Source organism: Gymnoscopelus braueri (assembly GCF_963280865.1).
Source record: "Gymnoscopelus braueri genome assembly, chromosome: 22".
NCBI lineage: Eukaryota > Metazoa > Chordata > Actinopteri > Myctophiformes > Myctophidae > Gymnoscopelus > Gymnoscopelus braueri.
This window is the reverse complement of record NC_137624.1, coordinates 8,164,431-8,175,782: the sequence shown is the minus strand read 5'-3', so window position 1 is coordinate 8,175,782 and position 11,352 is coordinate 8,164,431. Positions and strand designations below refer to the sequence as shown.

At 39.1% G+C, this 11,352-nt stretch overlaps 2 protein-coding genes across 3 annotated transcripts; one reads left to right on the top strand and one right to left on the bottom strand.

The window, feature by feature from the left end:
• The first annotated feature begins 429 nt into the window (after positions 1–429).
• On the top strand, positions 430–6,254 carry LOC308078400 (heterogeneous nuclear ribonucleoprotein D0-like). Of its 2 annotated transcripts, XR_013932511.1 has the most exons (10): positions 430–509; positions 898–1,503; positions 2,304–2,472; positions 2,819–2,980; positions 3,265–3,396; positions 3,522–3,618; positions 4,079–4,234; positions 4,490–4,574; positions 5,182–5,284; positions 6,068–6,254. XR_013932511.1 is itself a non-coding variant. In XM_080419553.1 (8 exons), exons 1-7 carry the CDS (start codon positions 1,268–1,270, stop codon positions 4,555–4,557), a joined length of 1,020 nt encoding a protein of 339 aa, XP_080275679.1. In that variant the 5' UTR covers positions 443–1,267; the 3' UTR covers positions 4,558–4,574; positions 6,068–6,254. The 2 variants fall into 2 exon arrangements, 1 of the variants encoding a protein (XP_080275679.1); XM_080419553.1 differs by lacking the exon at positions 5,182–5,284 and having other exon boundaries at positions 443–1,503.
• A 137-nt stretch (positions 6,255–6,391) lies between these two features.
• LOC308078407 (vesicle-associated membrane protein 8) lies at positions 6,392–9,203 on the bottom strand. Its single transcript, XM_080419561.1, has 3 exons — positions 9,023–9,203; positions 7,324–7,494; positions 6,392–7,128 (listed from the first exon to the last, which is right to left on the bottom strand). Exons 1-3 carry the CDS (start codon positions 9,023–9,025, stop codon positions 6,991–6,993), a joined length of 312 nt encoding a protein of 103 aa, XP_080275687.1. The 5' UTR covers positions 9,026–9,203; the 3' UTR covers positions 6,392–6,990.
• Between the last annotated feature and the right edge of the window lie 2,149 nt (positions 9,204–11,352).

Here is an 11,352-nt window from a genome sequence, read left to right as displayed (position 1 = left end):
TAAATCTACAATGTAACTAGTAACTAAAGTTTTCAAAATAATTGTAGTGGAGTAAAAGTACAATATTTGCCTCTGAGATGTAGTGGAGTAGAAGTAAAAGTATTGGAAATTGGAAATACTCCAGTAAAGTAAAAATGACTCAAAAGTGTACAGTACTTGAGTAAATATACTTAGTTACTTTACACCACTGGCATTTTATAGAAATATTGGGCCTTATAAATGTGCAACAGTGCATATAGCCTAGAAACTCCGTACCAGTGGGTGGCAGTAATGCGTACAATAAACATCCTCCCCACCGCCATCATGAAACCGTAGCAGAAGAAGAAGCAGTACGCCCAATTTACGCTTTGGTCGTACCACGGTGCCGCGCACGCATAAATTGCCCGATCTACAAGCTCACAGCGCGTCGCGAAGACCATAGAGGTATAGGCGAAGACGACGCGCTGTGAGCTTGTAGATCGGCTATTTTCGGCACGCGCGACACCGTCCGTCGTACGACGAAGCATAAAGTGGGTGAAACAACCGTCGCAAGCCATTGTTGCCATGTCCGCTTATTATAGGCGACTTTGGGCTTATTTTTCTGTCAAGTTGATTGTAAATATTGGTAGTTGCGGGCTGCGGTTTTTGGGGCTTGTTTCTAAACTGTAGTTGCTTATTTGGGCTTGTTGTCTAATGTTGTTTAAACCAGTGGTTCTCAAACCTTTTTCATGTCATGGACGATGAACCCCCAGATTAATAGTAATGTTTTTTCCAAGTTTCTTTTGAAAATAGCCGATCTACAAGCTCATAACGCGGTGCGACGCGTTGCGAGCTTGTAGATTGGCCAATGTATATGGGTTTTCAAGCGCTCATGTGATGTGGCCCATTATGTTGCTTCTTTTGGGCTTGTTTTCCTAGACCTGGTTGCTTGTTTCTCTCTCAAAACCTGGCAACGCTGATCGCAAACGACGGAGAGACTGAAGAAGAAGAACCTAACTCACCTAAAAAAGATAAATAACACAAACCCGCTATCAAATTATAAAAAAAGGAGAAGAAATACACAAACTAAAGTGCTTTTTACAGCCTTGGAGCCGAGGGAGCGCTGTTTAAAAACCACTGGCTTTAAGGTCTGGTTGTTGTTATTATAACGTTTTAACGTTAGCAACCATTCTGATATATATATATATATATAAATATTATTTACATAACGTGAATCCGGCGTTAACAGACAAGGAGAAGCCATTTAATTGTGCAACGAACAGCTAGGCTTTAAATTAAAAAAAGGAACATGTCGGAGGAGCTGGAATTCGGCGACGAGGAGGCGACAATGATGAGAATGGAGGAGGAGGAGGAGGAGGAGGAGGAGGATGGGGAGGAGGATGATGGGGAGGCGAGCAACGACGATCCGATGCAGCCCGATGCCAGTGCTGAGGAGGGTGGGCCCATGGGTGGTCCCATCGCCGGAGGAGGAGGGGAGTCAGAGGGCTCCAAGATCGATGCCAGCAAGAACGAGGAGGATGAAGGGTGCGATAACTATATATATATATATATATATATATATACACACACACACAGTGGTGTATGTCTGCTGTACTACTGTAGTACTTCCAATTTTCAATACTTTTACGTCTACTCCATTATCTCAGAGGCAAATGGTAGGCCGACCTTTACTCCACTACAATTATTGGACAACTTCAGTTACTAGTTACTTTGTAGATTTTAAATTACTAGTCCGAACCTAGAACACACAATATTTATTGTATTATGATGAGTATCAAGAATCTAAGATAAAGAAAAAAAACTAATCATATCATAATCATATTAGCAACTACAAACAGCCAAAATTATCATGGCAAAATGATGCACACACACTCCATGCACACACAGAAAAACAATATTTCAATATAAATATTGGATAAATATTTTTAGACATATTTCTGGCCAGTGAAAACACATTTCTAATCTAATCTAATCTCTAACATACACAATTTTGTATTTGTGGTACTGTACCATGGAACATATCGTCGCTGTCGGGTGGAAACCTCATACAGTATGTCCAAAACTGTTAGTTTCAAATTCAAATTCAAAAGCATCAAAAGTAGCAGATCCACAAGCTCGGAACGCGGCGCAAAGCGACACGTTTTGAGCTTACAGATCTGCTACTTTTGATGCTTTTGTATGACACTGTAGTATGATCATTGATCAAGTAGGGCATTCATTTATGGAGATATACAGCCACGATATATATTTTCTCTGCGGGTACTCCTCACAAGAGTATCAATAATAGTTTACTGAAAAACCCTTGTTTTGTTTTGTTCGTATAGGAAGATGTTTGTTGGAGGGCTGAGCTGGGACACGACGAAGAAGGACTTGAAAGATTACTTCAACAAGTTTGGGGAGGTTGTCGACTGCACGTTAAAGCTCGACCCTATGACGGGCAGGTCCAGGGGCTTTGGATTTGTGCTGTTCAAAGAGGCTGATAGTGTTGATAAGGTAGTGTGTCTGTCTGCCACATTATGATGAATATATCAATGACGAAGCTGCGTAGTCATAACAAATAATAATGCGTGATGCCGAAGCTAATTGCTATTTTTGCCCTGTGCAACCAGTACCTTGTTTTGTGATAACATGGCTTGTGATAGGTTACCCTGCATATACCATGGCAGCTTACCAACAGTTCAACTATAACTAGTGGTGTTTCTTCTTATTTTATGTCTATACAAGCTTCACTTTCAACCTTGTGTCCCTATGTTGGGCATGTCATTATAGGCGAAGTGATGAACAAATTACCCATTGTTTGTATTTTCGTTTCTCTCTAATTTGTATATTAAATATAAAGGTTGCTACGCAGAAGGAACATAAACTTAATGGGAAAGTAATTGACCCTAAAAAGGCCAAGGCAATGAAGAGCAAGGAGCCCATAAAGAAGATCTTTGTTGGAGGTCTGTCTCCTGACACTCCTGAGGAGAAAATCAGGGAATACTTCGGTGCCTTTGGAGAGGTACAGTTCATTTCAAATGAATATACTGTATGCTTGTTGGAACGGTTTAGCCATTAGGTATTTAAAATTTTTAAAGATTATTTTACGGCATTTCTACTTTAGTTCAATTGTACTGTGGTAGAGGGACCAGTTTTTAAAAACTCAACGCATCTCAAGTTTTTACATCTGCTATATCTGCTATGAATATACAACAAGTGTGCCTTGATCACAAAAAGTTTGGAAACCACTGAGGATATATGCTGTATATTAAGCTCAAATGAACTGTCCATTGTTTTTACGAACAGGTGGAATCCATCGAACTGCCCATGGAGAACAAGACAAACAAAAGGAGAGGGTTCTGCTTCATAACGTTTAAAGAAGAGGAACCCGTTAAAACGATTATGGAGAAGAAATTCCACAATATAGGACTGAGCAAAGTAAATGAGCATCTCCGTCTAAATCATTTTAATTTCTATCTGGCATTGTGTCTCATTGGACAGATGGTTTTCAGTGATGGGTGAAAGTGAAAGGAGATGAGTGATCCTAATGTCTTTTCCACTAGTGTGAAATTAAAGTGGCAATGTCCAAGGAACAGTATCAGCAGCAACAACCCTGGGGAGGTAGAGGAGGATACTCGCCCCGGTCTCGGGGTAGAGGTGGTGAGTACATAACCTGGTTTGTGGCTCTTGCCATAATAAGTGTGAATTCTTTATACCTTATGGAAAGAGTGATCATTAACCACTTTTAGGACATGCCATAGGAGAAATGTATGTTTTGTTGAAATATTTTCAAGAGTAGCTGATGTACAAGCTCACAATGTATCACATCGCAACACATTGTGAGCTTATAGATTAGCTATTTAAAAAATATATATATACATTAATAGGGCTTAAGGGATTAACAGCGATATTTGCCTATTTACTGTTAGTACTTTTGACTATTTGGTGTTTTTAAAAGTTGAAAATACGGATATACTACAAGGGCCCAGTCTCTAATCAAGTAAGCTATCAGCCCCATGCTGGCTGTGTTTACATAGTGATTAAAATGATTCAACTTCCATTTAGAATATGTATGACCTCTGAGCTGCATTGTATCTTTCCATAAACTTTTGAAATCCAGGGCCTAATCAAAACTGGAACCAAGGTTACGGTGACTACTGGAATCAAGGGTACGGGAATTATGGAAATTATGGATACAACGGTGGAGGATATGGCGGATACGGTGGCTACGATTACACTGGTTACAACAATTACTATGGATACGATGACTACAACAGTAAGTCATTTCATCGGGGAAGCACATTGACAAATTATAAATCTTTGTGTCACCTAAAGCCTAATTTATATTAGTCGTGTGCCAGTGCCGTGCACCTATAATAGCATATCTACAAGCTCACAACACATTGTGAGTTTGTAGATCTGCTACTTAAGTTGCACGACACTGATGCAAGTAAGTATAAGAGTTGTTATAACTGCATCGGTCTGAACATGAACGTGAATATAAAATGTAATGGGTTGGTGACATTTGTAGGTCAGCCAGTTGGATACGGCAAGTCGCCCAGGCGTGGTGGTCACCAAAACAGTTACAAGCCCTATTAACGTGACAAAATCTACAGGTATGTTTTAAAAAAACAAAAACATAATCTCTAAATACAAATGTAATATGCATAGTTAACTTTCTGTATGGTAACAATATGTGTAATTTCTTTCTTGTAATTCTTTTTTCTCAGTACCCTCAAGTGCTTTACAGTAGTGGTAACATAGAGGCTACTACAGTCTTTGTGGTGATTATTTTTAACAGCCGGCCTTCTGCTGCCTCTTTTGCACCATTGTTTTAACTGTAAAGTTAACAGGTAAAGCACTCCTAACTGCAGTAAATGGATGCCAAACGTAGCCACTTGAACCCTAGCATCCCTATTCTTCCGGCCATGTCATAGTAACGGGCGAACAATCGCCGAAAATAGCTGTATCCTGCAAGATCACAACCACGTCGCAAGACGGCGTGTTGTTAGCTTGTAGGTTGGTTATTTTCGGCGAAGGGATTTGGTGTAGGGGGCAGGGGGGGGGGGGGGGGGGTAGGGGGGGCAAGTATAGATCCCTGGGGGACCCCCGGCCAACAAAGTATATGGTATAGGGTTTAAGTGGCTACTAAGGATGTGCAAGGAAAAAGAAAAGGAAGTATTCTGTCTCCTAACTCTGACATACCTTGTTTGTACCTGCCAGCGGAGCTTCCTTGCAGGCCATGAGCTGACTCCCAGATACTCTCAGGGCCCGCTCAATGCGGACCGGGTACGAGAGGCATACTGCTCTCGAATGCTGCCATTTGGTATGGTCTTACAACATCCCGTATCAGCTTTTCTAAAAACTAAACAAATTGGGACACGTCCAGCTTTTTGTCATCTTTCTTTTAATTCATTGTTTTTCTGCTGTATGTAATGTAAAATTTAAAATACACACAATGTAATTGTCATTTTTTACAGGCCCTTACTCCCCCCACAAGTAATGGTTAAATATGTAAAATTAACATTTGTTTTTCAAAGGATATGTACAGCTTTCTCTGGACTTTCCAGTAATATGTATTCCTAATCTTATCTGAAATGCTTGCTTTCTTTATTTAGCCCTTGTAGCAGTGTTAGCCAGTAGTCCATGAGCTAAAACCTGGTTTGCACTTGGACGCTACTGTGTTGAAGAAGTGCATTCATTTTTGTACATGTATTGCTTTGTTTTCTGTTAGTGACAGCGACGGAAAGACACCACTTATTAAACGTTGTTAATTTTCTTCTAACAAATTCTCTTCTTAACCTTTGTAAAACATGAAGAATCAAAGTATCACTACATCTCCAGAAATTTGCATGTAATGTTTTCTTTAATGTGTATTTTTGACCAATTGAAGTCTTCTTGTATTCATAAAGTAATATGGCTTTGACCTCTTCGATTTATTGCACTTCAGGATTTCTAGCTTATGGACTTACTTCTGTTTTTTAATTTTAATGTTAAAATAATTGTTCGCATTGGACATACTATGCACGGGGGATTCCTATGATTTATTTATTAGTGATTTAAGTGTTTGTTGATTTATGTCTGATTATCTGTCCCATTTGTTTTCTAGGCTTCAACGTAAGAGAAGATTGAATGACGTTCACTGTTGAAGCGCTGGCGGAAGAGGTGACAGCATCCAGGCAAAAGATTCACATGACTGTGACCGGTGAAGAATATCGATCTACATTTACTTTGTGTTCAGCATTATATTTGTTGTAACCCGCAAAGCTTTCAAATTTGGATGTTTTGTTTCATTACAATACTGCTAAGTTATTTCAGATAAGCTGCCGTTTTAGTTATAGTTTTTTTGTGTGCAAAGTGTGATGACCGTTCAATGTTTATTGCTTTGTCAAAATAGAATTGGATGGTGTTAGCAAACAAATAATCTAGGCTGTTGTTTTACTTTTCTTTACATTTTATTATATCACTCAAATACGACTTTATGTTATTACAATATGGCAGTCCAAAAATACAGTATATACATTGAGTTAAAATGAAAAAGAGAAAGGAAAAAAAGAATAAAAGTATAAAAAAAAAAAAACTTTGACATTTCTTATAATTTTTTACACCTTGATAGATAGATGTTATTTCTTCTCAGGCCCATGACTAAACAACTGGTGGAGTGTTGAGGACCTACTGTATGTACTTTGGCATTTATGGGTCACATATCATTAAGTTATACAGCTCTGACATTTTTTATAAGACAATGGGTGAAACTGTACTTCAAGAGTCATCAGGTGCCTTTTGAATTGTAGAATACAATATCTTTAACCACTTTAATCCTGTCCTCCCTGTGAAAATCATAGCAAAACATAGAGATCTACCAAGGCTCACTGCATTGCTTTTTTGCAGAGATATCGGATAGGGCTTAAGTGGACTGAGGATGATCGGAATGTCTCATAGGAGAACCGCTAAATCACATGGTTATTTACACATTGGGTTCCTGCCCCCTGCATTTTTAAAGCCTGCAATCCCCATTTGGGAGTGCATGGCTTAAATGACACCTGTAGCAGCCAGGATGATGAGTACAACAGCAATCAGCACAATGACACCAATTATAATCATCATCTTAATGTTTTTCCACCAGTATTTCCTTGCAACTTTCGTAGATGTTCTTTGGAAAGAGTCAGCCTGAGAAAAGATAATAGAGCTGGTGTTAACCACCTTAACCCGGACGTCCCTATTTTGGGAAAAATCTTTACCATTTTCAAAAATGTAACATTTTAAAGAAAATTGTGAAATTGGCCAATCTGCTATTTAAGTTTAGAAATGTGTCATGATTACTTTGATGCTAATATTGAGGTGACAACATACTGTAATACTTACAGTAGCTTGAAGTTCATCTGTCTTGCCAATCAAGTCGTCTATTTTCTCCCCTCTCTCCAGCACTTTGTTGATGTTGTCTTTCAGTATAACTTTAACCTCATTGACCTGGCCTTGCACTGTATCCATCCTGTTGGAGGGGACAGATTCTTGTGGTTGAGAACCCGGGTCAGCCTGTAAAATAGACGGGAAGGTATGGTCAGTAAAACATTTTGTGAGAAATACCTGCCCATGGAATAAACCACAACACTTTTTCTCGTCCAGTGGTCACTACTAGTGGTCCATGGCATACAGTACTTACATGGGACAATGTTTTAAAATGATAAAAAAAAAAAAAAAAAAAAAAAAATATATATATATATATATATATATATATATATATATATATATATATATATATATATATATACGTACGTACGTACGTACGTACGTATGTATGTATGTATGTATGTATATATATATATATAGCAGCCTTTCTTAAATGTCTCAAATGTTTAAATGATAAATGCATAAGTCAAGTTCTTTTTTTAAATGATGGGAAGAAAGCTTGAAATGACTTGGTACAGATATAGCAGAAAATATTTATGTCTTCTTATACACTAAATATATAGAAATTGTTTGGGGGAGGTAGGGTGGAGTCACAGGTGGCCCTTGAGGATTGTTTAAAATACAGTATGCTAGTGGTCCAGAGCTTTAAAAAAAAAGGTTAGGAACCAATGAACTACAACATCTTACATTTTACATTATGTGTGCAAGTTTATGAAAGACTCCAGCCGCACTGAAACAAGTCCAGATACATTTTGTCACAATAACTTAGACTGGCATTTTCTAAATGAGATCTCATCAGCATGTGATTGTGTTTCAGGGGGGTTATAATATATTACAATCTAGACCATGGGTCTTCAACAGGGGGTCCGGGATCCATAGGGGGTCCTCAGAGTTACTACAGGGGGGCCGCCAAATCTTTGTGTTTTCTACATTAACCACTTGACCCCTACCCTTTTCTGAGGAGAACTTCAGCCAAAAATGGCAGATCTACAAGCTCACAAGTCACAACGCCTCACGCTGCGAGGTGTTGTGAGCTTGTAGATCGGCTATTTTTGGCAAAGAGGTTTGGTGTAGAGGGAAAAAGAGCAGACCAAGTACAGAGTGAAAGGTCAAGTTTACTAAGTACTGAGGGCCGAAGTGTTAAATGTCTGAAAATACATATTAACATGAATACAACATACACTGATGATAGTGCTGGCAAACAAGTCTATGAAGCTATCTATGAAATCTGAAAAAGTTTAATCTGCGACACAATTATATACAATGTAGTGGGGGGTCCCTGCTTCATCTCTCTCTCTCTCAGCTAAGGGGTCATTGGCCTGAAAACCTTTGAAGACCCCTGATCTAGACTATAAAGTGTATATGTGAGCACTGAGCAGCTAATTAATTCACTGACACTTACAATATAACTATATGGCAGTCACATGTCATGTCACACACTGGTTTCCTGGTTTCGTTTCAGATGATCATGTCAGTGATTACTTTCACAAACTAGCACCATGATAAAAAGTCACGACTTGTATAAAAGGGAAAAGTATGATCTCAATACAGTATGTCACAGTTAGTCACTTGCATAAACAAATTCGCTTCGCTTGACATGGCTTTCACAGAGCTTCCTGGAAAAGAAAAAGGGGAACAAACTCCCAACACTCACCATGATATAGTAGCTCTGTCTTTAGTTTACGCCAAACACACCAGAAGCACTCTGCCTTCACACAGTAATATCTTCACAATGTTCTGTTATCCACCTCTGCCAGCATAGTAAACAACTGTAACAGCAGCTTCTGGTGACCATATGAGTCATGCAGTTGGTAAGCAAATGTCTACATAACTGACCCTCCCTTTTGTTACACATTAACTGTCTGCTGCCGCAATGTAAGCATGTGATTGGCCAAACATAAGCCCGTCATAGTCACTGCAAAGAACTAGAATTAGTATCATGAACAGGCAACAGCTCCAGAATCTCACGCGTTAGTCATAATCGACTCCACACTCAACTTTGGAAGAGAAGTACAATATACACCCCCTAATTTAACACCCAGGGTTTCTTATAAAGAATCATTCCGGTGATTGAAAATAAACTTTTCTATTGGTCCTAACTCTAGGCACCGTTAGGCATGCGCCCGATACAGCTCAGCACTGAGCTGATACAGCTGAGCAAAGGCCACTTTTTCTCTGACTCTTTGTGGAGCTGCAGCTCTGAAAGGCAATAAAAAGAAGTTGGTTATTGCTTCACTTTTTTTCTACATCCTCAGCTGTGCAATTTGGCATTCTGTCAGCAGTAGGCTACAGCAAGCAGGAAGGCAGGTGCTTTTTATGCAAACAGAATATTCATTTGCTTATATCATATCAAAGAGACCTCTGTTTAGATTATTTGTAAGTGCTGGGTATCAGTGGGATTTTAAAGGTGAGCTTTCCCTAGCAAATAATTGTTTTATAAATCAGCCTTAACTGACAGGCTGTGGAGATGGTCTTGATGTCATTTTTAGAGACAACTATAAATGTTCCTCAATCTCTGGACATAATGTGTGTATACATTTGTATTGTGACACTGACTGTTTGTATTGATTTTTTGATGATGATTGACAGTCTGTGGTCGCTATATAATGACAAGTGTGCTTCCTCGTCTCTCTATTCAGCGTTCCTCAATCTCTCTGGGCAGCTTTTCCACCATTAATCCTCAGTTCTCTACTTTAAGACACTCTTTATGATATGCCAGAAGATACAGTATAGCCTACTTCCTCCACCCATGCTCCCAAGCCCTTACTTCCATCTGTTCTTGTGCTTAGTTCAAATTCTGGTCATTGTTTCCATAGAACAAGTTAAAGGATGAAATAAGGTGGCATTCAAGACTCATTGAGCACTGATATGAACACTATATGAATCACAAAGGGAAATATAAATTAAGTAGTTTGCAGAAGTGTGGGTGTTGCCTGGCAGGAAAAGGCCCTGACTAATAGGCCTATTTCCTGGCCACATCTGACAACCTAGCCAACCAGTTAACCTCTCCAATCCTACCCCCACAAAGCCAAGACTCAGTCATCCCAGGAACAAGTGTTACTTCACAAAAGAACATCTCTCATTCAGGAAACTTCATAAAATGATTGACCTGAAAGGACACTCCAAATAATTATTGTATTGTATTGTATTGTATTGTATTGTATTGTATTGTATTGTATTGTATTGTATTGTATTGTATTGTATTGTATTGTATTGTATTGTATTGTATTGTATTGTATTGTATTGTATGTCAAATTATACCCACCCCATATTTGCATGCTGGGCCCTGATTGGTTCCCCACAACTTCGGGGGCAGCGAAATCCAATCACAACCGAGCGGGGCCAGACTAATCTGCTGAGGGGTTTTCTTGTTTTGCACTGGCAGATTCGTCTGGTTTCTAGGCTAACATTGAGCGTCCTCTAAACAACGCAGAACCAAAAGCTCCTAGAAAGGAGCGCCCTTTTTCAGTTGTACACTCTTATCTTTCGTTTCCAATTGCTGATGTTTTAGTATAGTACAGACCGTGAAGTGATTTTCAATGCTATCTATCTTGATATATTTGGTGAAGGACTTTGAACTTAGAAGCCATAAACTGAGAAGTCATCTCTATGTCTTTGAAACACTGACGAGAGTTGTGCTGAAAAGTTTACCCCACTGATGTCAATAGAGTAAAATCTGTGAATCTACATCCCTTACAGTAAGTAATTAAGCAGCACTCAACAGGTCCTATAGGCCGAGGTGCTACATGTCACAGGGACTTTACCCCCAATCCAACAGCTGATGCTAAGTGCCAAGCAGGGCACACAAGGCCACTGAGCTGGGCAACCCTCATAATACTTCCTGTTTTTTTGCCACTACCATTGTGCATTTCATTGTGATAGGGAAGTTGCCAAAGCCTTCCGATATGCTGAAACAGCTCTGCAGCAGGGGGGAAACTATGTTTTTTTTTTGTTTTTGTTTTTAGGGTAACCAATTGTTTTGTA

What these genes read in the sequence shown, in the direction of transcription:
- LOC308078400 (XM_080419553.1), top strand. Translation starts at nt 1,268, where the DNA reads ATGTCGGAGGAGCTGGAATTCGGCGACGAGGAGGCGACAATGATGAGA. An exon ending in CCGGTCTCGGGGTAGAGGTG is followed by an intron (nt 3,619 to 4,078) that starts GTGAGTACATAA and finishes TTTGAAATCCAG; the next exon opens with GGCCTAATCAAAACTGGAAC. An exon ending in TGGATACGATGACTACAACA is followed by an intron (nt 4,235 to 4,489) that starts GTAAGTCATTTC and finishes TGACATTTGTAG; the next exon opens with GTCAGCCAGTTGGATACGGC.
- LOC308078407 (XM_080419561.1), bottom strand. An exon ending in CAGATGAACTTCAAGCTACT is followed by an intron (nt 7,129 to 7,323) that starts GTAAGTATTACA and finishes ATCTTTTCTCAG; the next exon opens with GCTGACTCTTTCCAAAGAAC.